At 38.0% G+C, this 21,806-nt stretch overlaps 1 protein-coding gene across 1 annotated transcript; it reads left to right on the top strand.

The window, feature by feature from the left end:
* The first annotated feature begins 6,076 nt into the window (after positions 1-6,076).
* LOC113041566 (nuclear receptor subfamily 1 group D member 1-like) lies at positions 6,077-21,343 on the top strand. The gene is made up of 8 exons (XM_026200168.1): positions 6,077-6,792; positions 13,380-13,661; positions 13,806-13,894; positions 13,990-14,134; positions 17,164-17,738; positions 18,813-18,998; positions 19,297-19,507; positions 20,001-21,343. The coding sequence occupies exons 1-8, from the start codon at positions 6,777-6,779 to the stop codon at positions 20,195-20,197; spliced, it is 1,701 nt and encodes a 566-aa protein (XP_026055953.1). The 5' UTR covers positions 6,077-6,776; the 3' UTR covers positions 20,198-21,343.
* The last annotated feature ends 463 nt before the right edge of the window (positions 21,344-21,806 follow it).

The following is a 21,806-nucleotide window of genomic DNA, read 5'->3' as shown; positions in this document are numbered from 1 at the left end:
GAAGTTTGCAAATAGACAATTTGCTGTACCATGAAGTCGCGATATTGAGGGAACATCAACAAGTAACAAAAATAAATAAATAAATAAATAAATACAAATAAAACCTTGTGGCTCTTTTGAGTTTGTAAAAGATAGTGCTTTGATAGTGTAGTGCTTTGAAAAATCTTCAGCAAATTAATAAATTGCTGTGGTTGTTTTTAACACGTCATATGTCAAAAACATTTAACTGAATGCAAACAGAGCAGAATTAATCAAAAATCGACTAGTACATTTATTTCACTGTAAAAAGAAATTGGCGTAGAAACAATTTTCACTCAGAAATTGCTAGTAGATTTACACTTCTAAGTCCAATACTGTTTATTTTCAACTTCAATAAAAATCATTTTTCACAGTGCATTTGAACACAGGCTCCCTGTCATTTGCTCCACTTCTCCCCCCTTTTTTTCTCCTAATGGTTTCTTCTTCACAAGAGTTGCATTTGTCACTCTTTGCTATGACATCATTACTCATCTTAAAGGCCTCTGACATCATCATTATTTTATCCTTCCTCCTTCATTCATTTTCATCCGTGACCTTCTTTTCCCCCGTGTTAATTGTAAGGAGTGCAAATAAATAAACGAATAACATTTCTACTAAGACGTGTATTTATTTATGCCAAGGACTAGTGGGCCAGGATGGAAAAAAGAAGGGGAAGAAAACGAAAAAGGGAGGGGAGGAGAAAGAGACACACACAGAAAGAGAGAGGCTGGTGGCCACGGCAGGTTTTAATCAGGAACAAGATGCCTGTAATGAGATCACTATTTCCTTGCATGCAGATTGATGTCATGTGAAGCTTTGTACTGCAATGAGACATGCGTAGAGAGCGCGAGGCGGGCATGTGCATGCGCGCGCACGCAAACAAGCACAACGTAGATTTACTCAAAGCACGCACACGTAAATGAACACACGCACAGGAATGCCATCCGCTTTTTAGTTTCAAAGTCAAACGCACGGCTCGGGCAATGAAGGGCCTCATTCATTTCGCTTGGCAAAATGTACACATTTACTCTTACATTGACTCCAACTGACATGAAGAAATAACATAGACGAGGAAAAACAACACACAGAGTGCTTTTGGAAAAAGCTATAAGGGGAAAAAATGGGACAGGCTGTGGTGTATATTTTGCATTAAAGTTCGTGTAAATGTATAAGCCACATGTCATATTTAATCTGTGGTTGCACGTGTGCGCATGTTTGTAGGCCTACTTATTTTTGTATGTTTATGTGCGCGAGTCAAGTGAGCAAGCGCGCCTCGGCGGTCCAGAGTTGTCGGAAAAAAACTTAACAGAGTGCCAATAAGCGCATGCAAATGAGCGCGCGGCCTATCCTCCAACATATGTGTCCAATGAAAGGTGAATGGCCCTCCTGTCTATACTTTCCTCACAATCAGCCATGATGTCACCATGAACCCTCTCTGAACCGACCTCTGTCAAAAAACATTTCGCTCTCTCCCTCTCCTTCGCTTCTCATTTTCCACCTTTCCCTGTTGCACTCACCAGGCTGCCTCCCTCCAGTCAGAATTCTTTTGGTGAAACCACATTTTTTCTTTCTTCTTTTTATTCGCTTTTTTCCCTTCATGCCCCCCCTCTAACTCTCTCTCTCTCTCCCCTCCTTTCGTTTTTGCATCCAGGCGCATTCTGTCCGTGGCTCTCTCACTCTAATTGAATCAGCACAAGTGAAGCCCACTGCCAAAAGTACCAGGATGTTCTGATTAAGACGGACTTAGTTTAAAAGGTGGCCTTTTCAAACCCGTTCGTGGCACTAAGAGAAAGAAAGCAAGGTCGGAAAAATATAGCATGGCTAAAAAACAGAAGTCGGGGAAGGACGTCTCTAAAAGACAGGGAGAGAGAACGCGGAGAAAAAGAGGAAAGAGAGAGGGGCTGGAGGGGGCTGCGGGAGAAGCTGCCTGATCCACATATGGAAGCAATTCTGTAATTGCGGCAAATCTTTGTGCTCGAGAGGAAAGGTCCCCTTTTCAATGCCTTCTCCTTAGCAAATAAAACTGCCAATGCACAATGAAAAGAAGACTTTGAAACGATATGTTCACTCAGAGATTGCAAGTAGATTTTTCCAAATAATTAGCCTATAAGAAATGCAAAGTAACTAATTGAAATAAAGCAATAGTTCGGCCCAAAAATTAACCTTTGCTAAAAATCTACTCACCCTCAGGCAATCTAAGATGTAGATGAGTTTGTTTTTATAGTCTTTTAGAAATGTAGCATTACATCACTTGCTCATCAATGGATCCTCTGCAGTGAATGGGTGCCGTCAGAATGCGAGTCCAAACAGCTGATAAAACATAAAAATAATCCACAAGTAATCCAGTTCATCTTTTAACTTCTTGTGAAATGAAATGCTGCATGCTTTTAAAAATCAACTGCATCAAGACGGTTTAACTCTAAATCATCCAAGGGTCCATATCTTTCATTATGCTTCCTCCTTGAAAAAAAATCAATCCTTTTTATACCTCTCACTTCAAATCCGCTGACATATTTGTTTAAAACTGTTTTGCTTGTAAACAGTGCTTGATCTGTGCATATTTCTCTCCTGAAAGCAATATGAATGGAGGACTCATATCTTAGCCAGAAGCAACAGTTTGAAGTTAAGAATGTCTTAATGATGGATTTGTTTCTCTTAACACTTCACAAGATAATAACTGATGGACTGTCAGGAGTCATGTGGATTACTTGTGGATTATTGAGGTGTTTTTATCAGCTTTTTGGACTCATTGTGATGGCACCCATTCACTGCAGAAGAGATGATCCACTGGTGAGCAAGTGATGTAATACTAAATTTCTCCAAATGTGTTCTAAACAATAAAATAAAAAGTTGTCTACATCTTGGATGGCCTGAGGTTTCTAAATGTTGAGGAAATTAACCATTTTGGATAAACTATTCCTTTAAACATTAAATGTGAAAGTAAAAATACATACAACAAAAGACTATTTTAAAAGCATTTTAAAAGTCGCATCTAAACTTTTCACTATATATCCTCTTCACCATACTAGTGCTCTTTCCCTAAGAGGGAGCTTGGTATAAACTTGTTAAATTGCTCATCAGCCTCAGAGAATCTGGCATGACTTCACAAACAGCGATCTTTCAATAAAAGAGTGAAAGAGTTCGAGCAGGTAAGTGTTGGTGGGCAGAAGAGAGCAACAGAAAGATGACAGACGCTGATGGCTGTCTGCTTAGCCCGAGGCACAAGGTGTTTCTACTGTGTGCATGTTGGCAGCAGCCCCTGTTCAGTTCCCAAACACTGCCGCTCTCCCTCTGTAATTATCGGCATGCCCTGCCATAACATGTTCCTCAGTGCTCGAGTTGCCCACAGTCATGGGTTCATAGCTGTGGAACAGAGCTCCAAATTTAACACAGCCAATTAACCCTGGCAACTGTCAAAACACCACAGAAACAGGGTTTACGTAAGGCGCCACATTATCTTCAGATTATTTCTATCTTGTGCGAAATGTATCATTTCAATCAACATGTCAAGCACACAAGCTGTAATCAAACTTTTTTATGGATTCAGAAAAAAAGAAAGAAATGCGAGCTAGAATGTTTATGGCCGACTTTGACAGAGCTTCCTCTCGATGTCCAAATAAAGGCCTTGAAAGGAGGTTTATAATATGTTGCATGGTTTGATATTATAGAAGCATGTTTTAGCCTCTCCTGTTGCCTGTTACACTGCTTTTACTTTCACATTTACAGGCATATTGTATTTATGGGGGGGGGGGTATATTATATTAAGGACTGAAGAAAAATATAAAGGAAGGTTTTATCTATTGGTGTGACCTAGTGCTAAATTAAGATGGTAATTTAAAGGGTGTAAGAGCCACTTCTTGCATTAAAGCTACATCTAGTGGTCAACATTGGAAGTACAACATAAAGCCATCACTATTGCTCAAGTTCATGTCACAGTGTTTATGAAAGCACTATGAACAAGAGCACTTTTATAAGCATTACGTTTTCATTATTGTTATTATTATTATTATGCACTTCAATAGTCTGCAAACACTATGAGTGAGAATACTGTGTTTTTTTTCTGGAACATAATTTTTAACTATACCTAAATCTACGTTCAAATAGCACTGACCAACTCCAGTTTAGACAACTTTACAGTGTATAAGAGTTATTGATACTCATTATAAAGGACTGGCCAAATAAATATCAAGTTATAGGCAGTACAATACATATTCCATTTGCAAGACGCTGTACAAGGTTTAAGCTTTTCATCTATTTAAATAAATATATGATTAGCCTATATTTAATGGCAAATAAAACTATAGCATAAAATAGTTGTGCTATAAATAAAATAAAAAAAAGCTATATTATTCATATTTTTCAGATTAATATTAACTGCCACAATAGCACAATGGTAAAGCACTTTTAATAGTGGCTCACCCGATAAGAAGCTGGTAATTAAATCATCATCATCAATAACAACAACAGTAATAAATCGTATGATACGTGCTGATGATGCAATGGCAACTACTTTTTTTTTGTCAGTGCTTCAAGTAAAAAAATTAAAATAAGAAAAGCCATAAAAGTCATTATACTCGACAGAAAACAGGAAGAGCATTTTATTATTTGTTTGTCAGAGTTGCCTTTGTTAATGGCTGTTTTTCATGCACTACATTTTGCCCACCCCCTTTTTTATGTAGGCCCACCCACTAAAACATTTCTGGCCTCGCCCTTAGCATAAAATGCAGCCGTGTGCGTTTATTAACCACAAGAGGACACTGTTTTGCTGTTCTTTCAGTTTAAATGAGATTTTGTTTAAAAATCATTATCCCCCAAAATCTGATTTTAACCACTGCAGTATACAAGCACATGCTTTCATTAAAACAAAACCAGTTATTAAGAAATAAAAAATATATCTCTGTGTGTGTAGGTCCCACTTTATATTAAATTGCCTTTACTATGTATTTACATTAAAAAAAGCACAAATTACTTATTGTGAGGTGACTCTTGCTTTTCTGTTTATATTCCAGTTGATTGATGTTTGTTTTGAATATCTCGTGTGATTAATGGCCATACTGTAGTTTACACTAGTAAAGTGTGCTGGTGTGTCAGAGCCAAGTTTGACAGCGCACTTGGACCATCTACATACACGTGAGTTTGTTTTCATGGCTAGTACCAGGAAGTTGTTATAGCAAATAGATTCCATGAAAGCAATCACACAGGGTTTATGACAGCAGTTACAGAAGTTATTCTAAGTATAGTAATGTTTATCACCATCATTTATGTGATTCACACATTGGATTAGAGTGATGCTATATTTAGGTGCACTTTAGTCTTTATGCTGCCATTCATGTTTTGTTTTTGTTCTCATCAGGACTGTATTTATTATTTAAATTTTAAATTAAAATCTCTTCTAACAATATGAGTCTTTAATGTCATTTTTCACCCATTTAACACATCATTGCTGAATAAAAGTGTTCATACTTTTGAAAAACTAAATTTTTTTTTTTTTTTTACTGACTCCTAACTTTTGAAAGGTAGTGTATATTGTAACACAAGAATCAAGATTTCCATTTTGAATAAAAGCTGTGTTTTTGTTCACTTTTATTCTGTGAATAAAAGTGTGTGTGTGTGTGTGTGTTGTCCCTTGCTTCTCTCTAGTAGAAGTTTTGTATGCAGGGTCTCTCTTTATGGAAATACATTCTTTGAATTCTGTTCTTCAATCTAAAATAAAAAAAACTTTTTTTTTTTCTGCTATAGCTATTAGGCAAACAAGAGAACACAACAAAACTACATTCAGGCTAGAATCAACTATACAATTAGAAATCAGATAACAGAATTTTGTCAGATCTTTGGGTTAGCTGTCATATTAATGTTGTAGACCAGTTCGTTCAAGTTATAATGAATATGAGCTGTCCAAAACAGTTATTTGATATTGTGTTATCTTATTATTATTATTATTTTTTTTTTACAGATAAATACTATATTACCATCTTACATACAGCTAAGGTGTTTTATGCCCTTGTTTATGCCATGCCTCTGTGCCTCATTCACATGTTGAAAGAGATTTTAAAAGGCCCGCTCGGCAGCAGTCACGCAGAGCCCCTCCTGCAGTCCATGTGCAAGCCTCTCATGTCGCCTAGTCTCACGCTGTGTTTTGCATAAAATGTGTGTCAGTAGGACAAGCGCTTCCACGGCACATGCAGAGGGCGCATGCAGCGTGGCTTTAACAGCACGTACTCCCGCCAATGAAAATGCACGCTAGGATCAAGAGGAAAGAGAAAGCTAGATCATGGGGCACGTTAGAGTGAGATAAATCCCTGCCAAAGACAACAACGGAGGTTGACGGCTCTCCTAAACCCAGTCACATTTGCCAGTCATGCTAAAACGTGATTGATGTGGGTGTGGAAGGGCGTGTGCATGGCCAGGAGTTTGACAGTCCCACAGAGATGCTGATGACAATGAACGGACAGACGAGAGACATTACCCAGCGCACCTAACGCGTCCTTCACACTAGATCAAGAGCAGGGTACAGGTAGCTGCGCGCGGAAAGTGTCTGCACACCTGTGACCGACTCTATTTTTACCGACTGTTTGTGTGTCCGCTGCCAAATGCTCTGTGCTCGAGATACTGCCTGCCTTCTTCGGGATTCTCACTGTATGCACAGGCATTTCGTGACTTTTATACCTGTTTTCACCAGACTTTAACACACTGACCCACACTGACTTTCTCGAAGATAATAGTTCTGAAGACAGAGGATCTTGAAAAACATATCAAAGATGGACAGCAGTCCTGGTAAGTAATACATTTATTATTAGTAGTATTATTGTTGTTGTATTTACAATTTATATTTTTATAATGCAATATTATTACTGCTAATATAGCTTATTATTATTTTTCATAAAAATGTCCTTTTATCGATGATGGGGCTTAATATGTTTATTATAATCCACCTGGCATTTCATACAAATGCTGAACTCATAATTCTGTGCATTTAAAGGTTGTATACATTTTTGTTTTCTGATTAAATGTGTTTTTTTTAAATGCACAATTACATTAACAGTACTGAGGATAGTAGACATGCTTATTCTAATAGCTTTAGAGTTTTAATATTATTATGATTACTATGCATTTTATACATCATAATTAATTAAATGTACATGTCATGTTTTGTGTTAACTGCTTAAACTGTATTTTGATGCACAATGCATATGGTTCTAAAACTTTAATATATTCCCTGTGTGTTCACTCTGAAATCCGCAAGTTGCATTTGAACTATACTCAAAACAAAGATGTTTTACAGTGCTGCAGTGAATTATGTGATACATACTGGTTTTGCAGTAATGACTGGTGTCATGAAGGCGTCTGCATGCTTTTTTGATTGCGCTGGTTAGACTCATCATCAGTTCAGCATAAAGACTACAAAGTGCACCTAAATATAGCATCAGTCTAATCCAATGTGTGAATCACATAAATGATGGTGATAAACATTACTATACTTAGAATAACTTCTGTAACTGCTGTCATAAACCCTGTGTGATTGCTTTCATGGAATCTATTTAGAAACCACGCGTGTGCGCTAACAACTTCCTGGTACTAGCCATGAAAACAAACTCACGTGTATGTAGATGGTCCAAGTGCGCTGTCAAACTTGGCACATCAGCACACTTTACTAGTGTAAACTACAGTATGGCCATTAATCACACGAGATATTCAAAACAAACATCATGCAACTGGAGTATACAGTAAATAGAAAAGCAAGAGTCAAAAGACATTATTCACTGTCCCACCAACACTTATGGAAAGTTAGTGAACTCTTGGGGTACATGGGTGGTCATGCACTAAAGCTGCATTCGTTTTTCATTTATTTTATAAAGCTTACAATAATTTTACTTTACTCAAGTATGCAGCCTTCATCAAAGGAGGTTAACCGGTTAAGCTTATTTGAGTAGTGGTTCATCACCGAGGTTAGCCAACGGCCAATTACATGCTGGCTCAGTCAACCAAGTCCACTTCAATGTTAATTGACAGCTGATTCATTTACAAAAGCTGCAGTCACGTTCCAGAACAGGTGATGGAAAAACTGTCTCGTGCCTGGCACACCCTCTGAATTCACCCTCTGTTTGACAGAAAGCCTTGAAAGCAAGAAAAACAAATATGAGGCGCAATAACCTGCTGCATAAAGTCATTAAAGACAAGGAAGTAATAACATTTGATCACATGACCTTTTAAGAGCTTGAAAAAAAGGAAACAAGGAAGCAGATTTCCTGTGACATTTAACAAGTAAACACACTACATCAACTCAAACGTGACTTTAGATCCAGCCCACATGGAGTTCTAGGGATGCAACAATATTGCAATTTTGACTGATACAAAGAATTGTTTAATGTCATGTCCAATTACCAATATGATGTTTGATATTATATAGGTCTATTACATACAGGTTAACAAAAAAACTGTTCACACCAAACTTAAACATTTTGAAACCTGAAAGGAATAGAATAAATGTGTATGTGTGTGGTTTCCTAATGTGCTTCGTGTGGTAACATCTGAATAAACTGCTTTCATTCAAAAAGTCAGTATTACCCAAACTGACCCCCCAAAAATTACCAAACTACAATAAGGAATTTTAAGGTGAAAAAAAAAAGAATCTTTTATTTTCGAAGGGACTAGATTGTGTAGCCTACTCCAGTTTTTTCTTTTTGTCCCTTATGCAAAAAATAGCAAATTTGGTTTGGTTTACTAACCTACTGATGACAGATGCTTTACAAATCCACTTATGAAACCTCTGTTGAATATGTGACTATGGTGAGTATGATTTCACCAAGTTCAACATGTTCCTGGACCAGCATCCGTGTTGATCCTGGAACAAAATTACAATCAACCAATCGGAATTGAGATATAACATTTAAGGAAATATCTGGTTTAGGCTTACAATCAGGTGCTTCTACACCCTAGTTAATCAGCTATCATTTCAGGCTGAGTTTAGGAATAAATTATGGTTGAGGTTAGGTGTAGGGGGGGTAGGTGATTGGGTTAAGTTTATATTTTTGGACAATGATGTCGAATCAGCATCTTCAAAAGATTTTAATGTTGAACTTGTCTTACTTGGCAAAATCACGGCGACCATGTGTCTGTTGTACAACAACGGGACCTTGAATAATTTGCATTAGCTTATAATGTTCCATTTATTTTCATTATTGGTGTAAAACAAACGCTGTGACGTTTATGGAACTCTGTTACACGTTCCAATGGTTTAAATACGTATCAAACATAAAGTCTATATGCTCTGTGCTCACGAGGTGAATGAGAAGTTCCAGAAGCAGAGTAACGGACCATCCACCCACCCCCCTCCATTTTATATAGCCGCTTGCCTCTATTTTATAGTGCTTTTCAATTATAGGAGAGGCGCGAGGCTTTTAGTTTTGCTTGTGGGAGCGCAGCGCGCGTATCTTCCCACCGAACGCATCCCTCGCGCCTACAATCGTCCTCACGTGCATGCGCTCTTTCAGCCGCGTGCAGCGCGTGATTTCCACGCCCCCGCCCTCACTGCTTCTTTCAGTGATTGTGTTTTGATGCGGATTATACGTTAGGAAGGGGAGGTTGGTCAGTGGGTCAGCGATTTCATGCAGTCAGTGTAGCGCCTCATCACGTTTTCCCGCCTCATGCAACTTCTCCTCTGGAGCGGTTCGCATAAACAGCTTCATGACAGTATGAGAACAATCTGCAATGGACGAAATTACCTATCCAAGTTTATGATTATATACATATGCCTATGACCTCAATGTTTTTTTTTATTTTATTTATACCGTGTGTGGAAAATGCTAAACATTATATTGTAGACAGTACTAAGCAAAACAAACTGTTAAAAAATATATAAAAACATTTTTGGATAATATTTTAAATATTTTGAATTTAGTGATACAAAAACCTTTTTACAATATTTGAAGATTTTCAATTAAACTATTTAAAAAAAGATACTTTATATACTAAAATATTGTTTATATTAAATAGTTTCAAAGCAGGTTTAATAGAACATATGACCAATGAGCAAGAAGAAAACTCTCTAGAAATATTCAACACAAATAACAACTATAAGTAGTACTTACATTGAAAGGAGAGCTGAAAATTGAGAATTTTTTTTTACTAAATACTAAATGTTATAATATAATTTAATATAAAAGAATATAATATTCTTACTAAATATGTTTTAAATGTATTGAAACGTCCTGAGGGTCTGAGAACTCTAGTTTGAAAACTTTTGGCTTTAAATTGTATTCATATTCACTTTATGAAAGTTCTATCCTGTAATAACCCATTTAATCTATATATGAGCACATCTCCTTCGATAGTAAGCAAATGTCATGCTTGTTTAATAAGTTTTAAAAAGTGAAAGTATGTGCTTTTATCATGATAATTTTACATTCACATTACTTTCTTGCATTCCTGCCCAAACCCATACAAATGCAGAAATGTTAATATGCTGCATATCAAGGCAGATATACAAAACATTGCGGTCATGCAAGGCAGAGTATTTCAGCTATTTTCCTCAGGGGAGGGAGGGAAGGGAGACCATGCCAGTATTTGAGACCAGGGAGGAGGGAATAATTGTCCCTGCAAAGTCCTCACGTTTCTACGCCTGCCTTTGCTCACTAGCAGATTAGGGTTTGCATGGGTTGCCTAAGCTCACAAAGAGACCTGCTGATTCTTCAACTAATGCTGGTGTTTCCACTGACCTTAATTTGTACCGGCTTGCAATGACATGTGCACGGCTCCTCATTTAGCTTTTAGAAATTGTATTATCTTCACTTAATGTTCAAACTGGTTATTTACATAAAGGGCAGGAAAAAAGACAAAATGATATCACACCTATATATTTTAGATTAATATCTAATTAAAGCCTTAGACTGGTTTGCAATCATGTGAAACTGGTGCTAAAAACAACTGTGCCCCAGCTGCTATGGTTTGGTTTAAAAACGGGCATGTCCTGTTATCTATAATGTCATTTGTCTGTCTAACCTCTGTGGCCTCACACGTGTGTCCAGGTGTGAGTATTTCTGTATAAGTGGGTGGGGTTTTGTGAGTTGGGCAGGACTGAGTAATACACTCAGGTAGGACTCACTATCACAAGGCTGTAAAATCCTGCGCTGCAGTATATCAACAAGTCCCATTGCACGTGCCAGTGGAGGGATCACAAAAACACTTGAGCTAAATAAATACCGCGTGCAGCATGTGAAAAAACACACAAAGGAGTAAGGCAATTATTTACTGGTAGTTTGAACTTGTTTACCACAGAAGGGTTCCAAATTATGTGGAAAACACAGATTGAAAGACAGTAATAAGGAACTATTTAGATATTGTCATAAGCACTGCACAGTATTAAAGGCATAGTTAAACTAAAAACATTCAGCAAAGGAATATACAATGAAAGTGAATGGGAACCAGCCATGGCCACTGGCCATTAACATTGTGATAACTTCTTTTGTGTTCTACATAAGATACTCATGTGCACTTGCAATGTCATGAGGTTGAATAAATGTTTGGTTTTGTGGTCCAGGGTCACATATGGAGACACTGACTCTAATACTGGCCTAAATAGTGGCGTAAATAGTGTGAAAACGGCAAGGTCAGCTTCCAGCATCGTTGTTTGCACAAGCAAGAATCATTTTGTTTATGAAAAATATCATTAATAACTTTGCCTGTTGAAAGACACCACTGCATTTCATTGTTAAATCACCATGGTGCAAGAAACGTTTTGGACACTGCGGCTTTAAATCGCATTCTCTTGGCCCAGATTTGACCGACTGTGTTCTTGGGTTGTTTAAAAAGTCAATCTGAAAGCCACGGTGCACATTCTATCAAAACGTGACTCCTCGTTGCCCCTCTCACTGGAGACGCATCTGTGTGGGAACCGTAACATCATCGCAAAGTCCCTGTGTATGTAGCTTTTGATACGATTGTTGTAGCTGTTTACACGAGACTGCGGATTTGGTTTGGGTAGGAACGGTGTCAGGAATCCATGTGAGGCTGCGGTCAGGTGTTGTGCAGTTTTGGCTGGGGCACTATGCCAGGGCTATTATTGGAGAGCAGAGGCGGGAGAGCTCGCGTCGCAAACACGTGAGATCGTGCCTCAGCTCATCCTGAGCGCATGACCGGAGAGGATGCGATAGGATGCAGAAACCCAGAGGGAGAAAGAGAAACCTGCAGGGGAATGGAAATAAAACAAGCCGATGGTTTCATTTAAAGTAACGTGTAACAACACCAAACCGTAAACCTCTTGAGTGCACTAAAATGGGGATCGTCGCAATATGATGCTGTAGACCCGTCTTTATTTTTAACGCTTGAGATCGTTCTTACGGAGGAAAGCTCACTCACTCCCAGTCGTTTAGATCATTACATCACCTCCCTTCTGAAAGCTGCTGCAAGCGGTTAAATATCCCGCACATAATACCCCTAGACCCTGACAGATAGCGAACAAAGAGATACGCCGTTGTATTGTCCGCAGTATTTTGAACCGGATCTTTTTGATCGATCGGTGCGAGTCGATTCTCTAAAACGGACTGAATCAGTCGGAGCATTTCTCGAGTTAAAAAACACTTGCTGAATTCAGAACAGCATATTAGCATACTTCGCTTAATATTGGTCAGCGGGGTTTTCCCAAGTTATACATTTTCCTAGATCAAAATTTTTGGTAGATGCTGAATCAAAAAACATAGATCCCACACCTAAACCTAACCCTAACTATGATTAATTCCTAAAACCAGAGGGACATGATGATAGCTGAGTAACAACAGAGTGTAGAAACACCTATTCATGGTTGTGAACTTAAAACTGATTTTCCTTTGAACTTATCCCTTAATTGATGGGAATTTTGTTTCAGGATCAGCAATGATGTAGACTTTCTTGTTGAACATTCATGAAAATCCGAGAACCAATTAATAAACTGATAAGCGCATTTGTTGTGAACCTGGAATTTGATTGTAGAGCAACAAGGAAGTTTCTCAAATAGCCAAACAGGAAATAATGAATACTGGAGCAAGACTTGAGCAAGATATCAGCAAATGAACAATCTCACATGCTGGCTTAAATAAATAACATTTCATTATAATATCTAAAAGGCTTTCAGCCTAAATAGACATATTTAGCATTTAGCATTGTTTAATGCCAATGCAAATCAGACTTTGCAAATATGCCTGTTCAACAAATTGAACCGGGGCACATGAAATTAACCCTAACTCTAACTTTTAACTAGGCGTGTTAAAATGTAAGGTGTTTGAAAGACTAGTGATAATGCAACATAATGAAATTTACCAACAAAATAAAGTTCCATTTTTATGTTTTTTTCCCACTCAAAGGCTTCATATACTCTTGTATTTTTACAGGCGGTGTAATACTCTATGCTGGTAGTAATGGCAGTGCCAGTCCAAGAAGCCCAGGAAGCCCCTCTAGTGGCTATCAAACCCAATCTCCATCTTCTCACTCCCAGCCATCTTCCCCAGAGGAGGTTACCTTCACCGAGATTGGGGCACTCAAGCAGCAAGCACCTTCTCCAAAACTGGTATTTCAGTTCCCTGAAATCTACAACAACGCCACTGCAGGTTCACAGAGCTACTCCCATCCCATCGCCGGCAAAAGGCCTTGTGGATTCACTGGCACATTTACCAGTAAGTGGGTTCTCTTTTTAGTACCTGCATCACACAAGTCAGCATCTTCTTTCACAAAGGAATAACGAGTCCCCAATATTAAGGACATGCGTTCTTGTACGTCCTGACCCCATTCTCTCTCTGTTTCTATCTTTACCTGAGCAGAGACTGGAGGAATGGTGCTCCTTTGTAAAGTGTGTGGAGATATCGCATCAGGGTTCCACTATGGTGTCCATGCATGCGAAGGCTGCAAGGTGAGAGAGAACAAGCCTCTGATAAATCAAACATGCATGAGTCTTTTCTGTCATGTCATTGTGGTTTATCATATAAAATATCTTGTTCTTTGCAGGGCTTTTTCCGCCGCAGCATTCAGCAGAACATTAACTACAAGATGTGTGTGAAGAACGAGAACTGCCTAATAATGCGCATGAACCGCAATCGCTGCCAACACTGCCGCTTCAAAAAATGCCTGTCTGTTGGCATGTCCCGTGACGGTGAGAATTTTAAGAGGTTATCAGGGCACTGACATATGACAAATAGTGAAAAGTCGTATTTTCATTGCATTCTTCAAGCCAAGCATCCCAACCGCCCCCCTCCCCCTCAACCTACTTTCCTCTTTTAGTCTTGCACCGTTGGTAACTTTCAAGAGAGTTGTTTTGCACTCGTTCCTGTCTCTCGTTTGCCCTTTGTGGTCCCTTCTTTTTCTCGCCTCCTTCTCTCAATCGGTTTACCCTTCCCCCTCGCACATTCCCTAAGCTCTGCCTCCCAATCCCTCCTAGAGACAATGATTTATGAGGGATGGAGTCACGCAGTCCCTGAAGCTATCTGTCATCTGGGAAACTGCAGCAAATACAAGAATTATTTTGAGAAATTGGAACACGGGCGTCTTGATTACCACACTTGTGGCCTTATAACATCCTCAGCAATTAATGTTGTGCTGCAGCAAAAATTAAGCAAGGGATGCAGAAAAAGCAAGGCATCTGAACTCTTTAGAAGAACAATGCCTTTGGCTGAAATTTAACCCCCGAATAACACTGAAATGAATGATAAATCTTGTCCAATTAACTTTTGTGGAAATTTAGCAAAATAAACTGATACTTGTACATTGTGACCTATTTAGTCAGGTTCTCAGCAGAATTTCTCATGGTTACCAGCGGATGTGCTTCAAAGTTAGGTTTGGCTATGATAACAGATTGCACTGGATATTATTCTAAGAGGGCACTAACAGAAATGAGTCTATTGGTTACAAAGTGGGGGAGGTAAACAGTCATTTTACCCTAGTTCCTGAAATTGTTAGGGCCCACAACCTAGAAACCTGTTTCTCTGACGGGCTCTGTTGCACAAACAGGAAAACCTCATGCAACGGCCTCAAATACCACAATAAAGTAGACGCCCTGATTTCATTTCACTTTACTGCAGTCTTTAGTTTAATTTCGGTTGTGCGGTACAAACAGATGTTTGGTTTGACACGATGGTGTAGCATGGTTTCACTTCCGCTATGAACTTGCCATTTGTTAGTAATCAGTGCAGCGCCCTAAGCTATGTGTGTCAAGTTGTTTGCACAGGATGAAGAACCCTAGTCTTCAGATTCATTCTGAGAATTTGAACTGAATTTAACAGATTTAAGTCAAATTCAGAACTGGTGGATTGGAATTTGAACTCGCCACAACCCACCAGAAGTGGAAGTGGAATTTGAATTGAAATGACAGGAAGAGGAATTTACTGAATTGCCATTGAAACAAACTCAACACTGGCAATGCATTCTAAGAAATGAATTATGTTAAAGTTAAAAAAAAAAAAAAAATGAAATAAGTAAACTTTTGTTAAAACAACATTCAGAGTTTTAAGTCTTCTAGTTAGAATTGGTAATATTAACTTTTTTTAATTTTTATTTCAGTTTAAGTTTTAAAAGTGCAATTCTGCATCCGGTTTGCTACATCAATTAAGACCTAGATTGACCTGGAATGACAATAAGAAGAACTGATTTATCTCAACTAAAAAAAAATATTTATCTATAAACATACACACTGCTTTTTTAACTTTTCTCTTTTTGACAAAATAATGCATTGTTTATTTTGCATTAGTTAAAAATTACAGTAATTTAATTCTGATTTCCTACATTCAAATCTAAGTACAATTTTGTATCCGGTTTGCCAAACAATACAATACAAATTGAGCTGAAATTCAGGGACTGAATTGCAGTTTAAAAGGCATCTTCAGTTGAGTTCTAAATGGCACAAACCCTGATTGGTAAGTGGCAAGTCAGTTATGGACTTAGCAATGCAAAATATTGATCATCCTGCAGGATAACACATGCAACTATTGCATGTTAGTTACAGAAGAGTGGGACATTTTTTTTTTTGGCTTCTCTAATTTTCTCAGATGCAGGAGTTGTGAGACATATATGATATACTGTATGGAACATCTCTGCCACTTGCCTTCCTTCTGCTCTCATCCTGTAAACCCAGGATGTGCCATAATACCTTACATCTACTGAAACCTCAATCTGACAATTTACACTCTTCTCTTCTCTTCTCTTCTCTTCTCTTCTCTTCTCTTCTCTTCTCTTCTCTTCTCCCCTGCGTTTTCCTGTCCTCTTCCCTCCTTTCCTTACCACGGTCATTAGTTTATCTTCCAATTCCCGTGGCATTGTCATCACGCTCTGCCTGCCCCACTGCCCTACTTACGGGCTTCAGAGAGGAGTGAGAGTAGCATAGGGATGAAGAGAGGAAGAGGTAGTGACGGAGAGAGATGAAGAGTGGGGGGAGGAACATATGGTAGCATTGGTGCTATTTTTAGATTCAACAGCTGACAGATTTACTTAGAGGAGGGGGTGGTGATGGAGAAAAGAGTGAGGGGCTTGTGAAAGATGCGAAAGCATTAAAAACATGACTAACGCATTTACTGATCATCAACTGATCATACACCACAGCGACCAAAGATTCTAGATAGCAAGTTGTCTCCTACACTGCAGCTGTGCTATTTTTGAGTGTTTTTTTTTTTTCATTTCCAAAGCAATTTTTTCAGACAATATTTCACTTTTTTTGGTCACACTAGGCTATTTCTGATGCTGCCATGTGCTTTATTATAAAATAAATGGGACATGGGTATTTTGATAACCGATCAGGCAGGATCTTTATTATCATTGATTCGCATAGAAATGCAGTGGTTTCGCAACATCTTGTGTATTTTTTACCATTGCCTTAGACTTCTTTTTTCAGATAAATCCCAGGCATTTTTTTTTATCAAAAATTTAATATTAAGAGCCAATATGAAATGAAAATTCGCCATGCATTTAAAGAGATATTTCACCCATTATTTACTGACCCTGATTTACATTCTTCTGTGAGATATTCAAAGATACTTTGAATTTGTTTTTAGTTTTTGTCCATATAAAGAAACATTTTTGGTCTGTAAAATAAGATACAGATAAAGCAAATACATTTATTAAGAAACCATATTATAGCTTCATGTTGTCTTGTCCATGTTGTCAACCAATTGTTTCTCTCTCTCTGACCCCTAGCTGTGCGTTTTGGCCGAATCCCTAAACGAGAGAAGCAGCGGCTTTTGGATGAGATGCAGAGCTACATGAACAGCCTCAACGAATCGTCCCCCATGGGCATGGAAACCTCACCACCATGCGAACTTCCTCCCAGCCCCAGCGAGAACCAATCCAAAGAGGCCATTGGTGCCTTATCACGAGCCTACCAGGACATCTTCACAAACACGCAGGACCACCTGAGCAAGCGTGTGGGCAACATAAACACCAGCAGCAGATCGAGCACCTTTCAAAACAACCCTTCTCAGGACAGCAACTACCCTCATGTGAACCCTCTCGTGGGGTATCACGCGACTGCTCACGAAAGCTTCTCAGCCCCACCTCGCTGCCCGGTTGCTTCCAGTGACAGTAAATGCTCGGTTTCATCGGTGGACAGTAATCGGTACAGCTACGCTCCTTCGTTCAGCCAAAATCACCTCCAGATGAGCGCCAACTCATCCTCACAACCTACTCAGGTCGATTACAACAGCTACGTGACTGGCGAGTCCCAAACCCAGGCCTCGTGTCCGTTTAAGTTGGCTGCTGGCTCCAAAGTGCTGGTAAGAATGGTTCAATATACATACTTTTTTTATTGCCATCTTTAGTTCCATGAAGAACTTTTAACATCCATGGAACTTTATATTGTGCAAAAGTTTCTTTATAGTGAAGGAAGGTTTGGTAGATTATTCAAATGTTTTTACAATAAGAAAATAAAGGTTTGTTTGTTCACTGAAAGGTTCTTTAGGAACCCAAAAATGTTTCTTCTGTTGCATTGCTGTGAAATCCTTTTTTGAAACCTTTATTTCTACGAGTTTGTCATGTTATTGTTTCATTATAGCACCAATATTATGTGTATAGGAATAAATTAAGAACCCTATTATGGGTTACGAAAGGTTGATATTTTGGTTTTGGGAGTCCCCAACAACAGGTTGACACCCATACAGGTCAAAACCACTTTCAATTACTTATTTGCTCAAAGCCTCCCAAACGATTCGCTCAACGATTCATTTTTCAATGATTCAGAGTCGACTCTTTCTTTTGAGAGACAATAACTTTATACATGGTTCACTTTCAGATTTCAAAATTTGTAGGATGTTTTAATTCACTTTGAGCTGTGTTACAAATTGCATGAAAGGTCTTTTTCAAAAATCCATAACAGGGGCATTTAACCCCTGGTTAATTTGGTGTTCTCTGTTGGACTGGCCATTTAAAAACTGCTCATAGATTTACTGTGCAGTATCACCAAGTCTTGGATTGAATCCTTTGCAAACTTGTTTTCTGTCAGTCAACACGGGTTTTGTTTTCCTTTTTTGGAACTGGTTGGCCATAGGCCTCGATGACAATTATTTGTGGAAAAGTCTGGCAATATTCATTCAAAAACTAAGGCCAGTGAGTACAAAAAGAAATACAAAACTTGTGCTAATGGATAAAAAGTTGACCAAAAAATTTAATCCAATATCCAATATATCATAACAATGAATTAATAGGTTATTTTTTCTTAGTAAGCCGGTCATTTTACCCGTTGTGAGCAAAGTCAGTAGGTTTTAATCCAATGTGATAACCGAAACACAACATGAAAGTTAAGCATACATGCTAATAAAACATTCAAATGATATATACCATCTCTATCATAGGCCTGTCCACTGAACGCATACCCTGTGTCCGCACCTGGCGTCTCCAGCCAGCAGGTGTGGGAGTCTTTCTCTCAGTGCTTCACCCCGGCTGTACGTGAAGTAGTCGAGTTCGCGAAGGGCATTCCGGGCTTCCAGGAGCTTTGCCAGCATGATCAAGTCATGTTGCTCAAAGCAGGCACTTTCCAGGTACTGATTACACATTTCTACTAAAGTTTACTTCCCCGTCTGTTCTATTAAAGGTGAAGAGTGTCATTTCTAGGCCTCTAGATTTCCCAGTCAGCCTAACTCAAACTCACGCGATTTGTTAAGCCACAGTTTGACACTTCAGATCACTCAAAACAAACTCAAAACAAACAAACTAACGTGTAGATAACTTCATAGTGTTAACACCCTACAAATGATGAAAATATTTTGAGATTGAAAACAAAAAATCACCTGGGTAAATTTCTTTTTGAATCCGTCTGATCATGCTGTCTTTTTACAGGTGCTCATGGTGAGGTTTTGCTCACTGTTCAACCACAAGGAAAGAACAGTGACTTTCCTGAACGGGCAGACGTATCCTCTCCTCACCCTTAGGGGTCTGGGCATGGGCTCCTTGCTGGACGCCATGTTCGAGTTCAGCTCCAAGCTGAGCTCTCTGGGCCTGGAGTCAGATGAGATGGCTCTCTTTATGGCGGTGGTGCTGGTTTCTGCAGGTAAGAGCAACACAGGAATCAAATGAATCAGTGCTGTTTGCCAAGGCACGTATCACTGTTATTATTGCTGATGCTTAGTGTTGGAGATGTGAAGAATACGCTCACACTGAGTTAATTATTTAAAAAAGGGATGCTCATTAGTGCAATATTAAAAATCTGATACTGATAAACTACTTATTTTTTATGTTTTAGCAGATAACTGATAAATGACAAATGGTTTATATAAATTTGAAACTCAAATGGAAGTCTGTTTAAACAAAAATTTCTAAATTTTTACTAAAAAACATACATTAACTAAGAATATACTACATTTATTTGAGCATTTAATTATTTTAAATCAAACATTAAATACTAAAAAAACAATCACAATTCCAAAAATTTTTTAATAAATAAATATATATAAATACATACCTTTATAATTTACTCATAATATTTAATTTCACTTTTCTGTTTTTTTTTTTTAAATAATAAATTGTTCCTCATTTATCCACAGATTGCTCTGGCATTTCGGATACAGTAGCTGTGGAACAGTTACAGGAAGGACTCATCCGAGCGCTTCGCACCCTTGTCACCCGTCGCCACCCTGATGACAGCTCTCTTTTCTCTAAACTGCTCCTGCGTCTGCCAGACCTGCACACCCTCAACAACCTTCACTCCGACAAGCTGCTGGCTTTCCGCATCGATCCCTGAGCTATCACTCGCTGCAGCTGGAACTCAACCACCGGACACCACCGGCCAATCAGAGAACACCTGTCCTGGTTAAGAGAAAGACTGCTCGTTTAGAAGAAGAGATGTTAAGCATGGTCCCATAGGAACCATTCGTTATTATGTGTGTTAATGAGAAACACAATGAACAGATGGCTTTCAGCAAGCTCTAAACAAGACTATATCTCCATTTAAGCTTCCGCAAATCATTTTCATACATGCATTGCTCTTTTGTTCAGTTGGCCTCGAGAACATTGTTGATTATTTTTATCAGAGGGAATGTTGCACCAGTCATATCATCATGAATAAGCTTACACATACCTTTTGAACATTCCTCTGTAATGCCTGCGCATTGAAACACACTGTAGTATACAGTAGAAAGGTAATTTTAAGGACCATTTTAAGGCAACTGTGTGAGTGTATGTGCCTGTGTGTTTGTGAAAGAGAATGAAATACCATGTACATAAGCCATAGATATCACTTATACAGTTACGTCACATTAAAACATCAGTTTGAGACAAGAATAATACATTTGTCACCTGTGTTAGTGTGTAACATTTAATTACACAAGATTTACTGGATTGGCAACAACTCTAGTTACCATTTAACTTCGATTTTAAATGTCATTTCACTTTTGAAAATAGATGAAATTGTCATATTTGTTCACTTTTTTATTATTATTGTCAAGGTGAATGCAGTAAGTCAGATTATCACACATTCTCCTTTATGAATATATCTGAATCTAGGGAAACAAAACCAGCATTCTCTCCTACGCATGTTATGTTTTGTAGTTTTCTGTTGTTTTCTTACTGTAAATATTGCACATTTCCACTGATGTAACGGCCTGTTCAGAGACAGAGGTTGGTGTGTTTGACTGAGATGGGGCGTTTGGTGCCTTGTAAGAATGGACTGTTCATCTGTGTGTCTTTAGAAAGAGCCCCTGAACTTCTGCCACCAGCACAGTATCTTTACAGCCTTTACTAAGATCACAAAGCATGTCAAAAAGGAATTTGTGGTTGATTTGATCAGCTGAGTCAATTGTTATTATGGCTGGTAAATTATATGGTCATCAATCATATGGTAATGTATATTTTGTAAATTGATTTCTTCTGTAGAACCAATATAAATATGAAATTATCTATTTTGATGTCTTCTGTTTTTATTTATATATATATATATATATATATATATATTTTACATATACAATGTTTTTGGAAAAAGTCTCTTTTGCTCACCAAGATTAGATTTTTTGTAAAATAGTATTATTTTTTTTTTTAAATGTCATTATATATTTGTGAAATAGTTTTCCAATTTAAAATAATTTTTCTATTTTAATATATTTCAATGATGGCAAAGATACATATTTAGCAGCCATTAGTCCAATCTTCAGATAGTTCAGTAATTATTCTAATATATATTTTTTGGCTCATTTTTCTTCTTATTTTTTATTAAATAATTGCACCTTGGTTTGCAATAAACATATATATATATATATATATATATATATATATATATAGTATGAATTATTTAAAATTATGATAGGTAGTGTATATATTGCTTGCTGACTAAATTCCCAAAATAATGAAAAATTATT

The sequence above is a fragment of the Carassius auratus genome, chromosome 23 (assembly GCF_003368295.1).
Source record: "Carassius auratus strain Wakin chromosome 23, ASM336829v1, whole genome shotgun sequence".
Classification (NCBI taxonomy): Eukaryota; Metazoa; Chordata; class Actinopteri; order Cypriniformes; family Cyprinidae; genus Carassius; species Carassius auratus.
The sequence above is the reverse complement of the archived record's forward strand: the minus strand, read 5'-3'. Positions and strand labels throughout refer to the sequence as shown.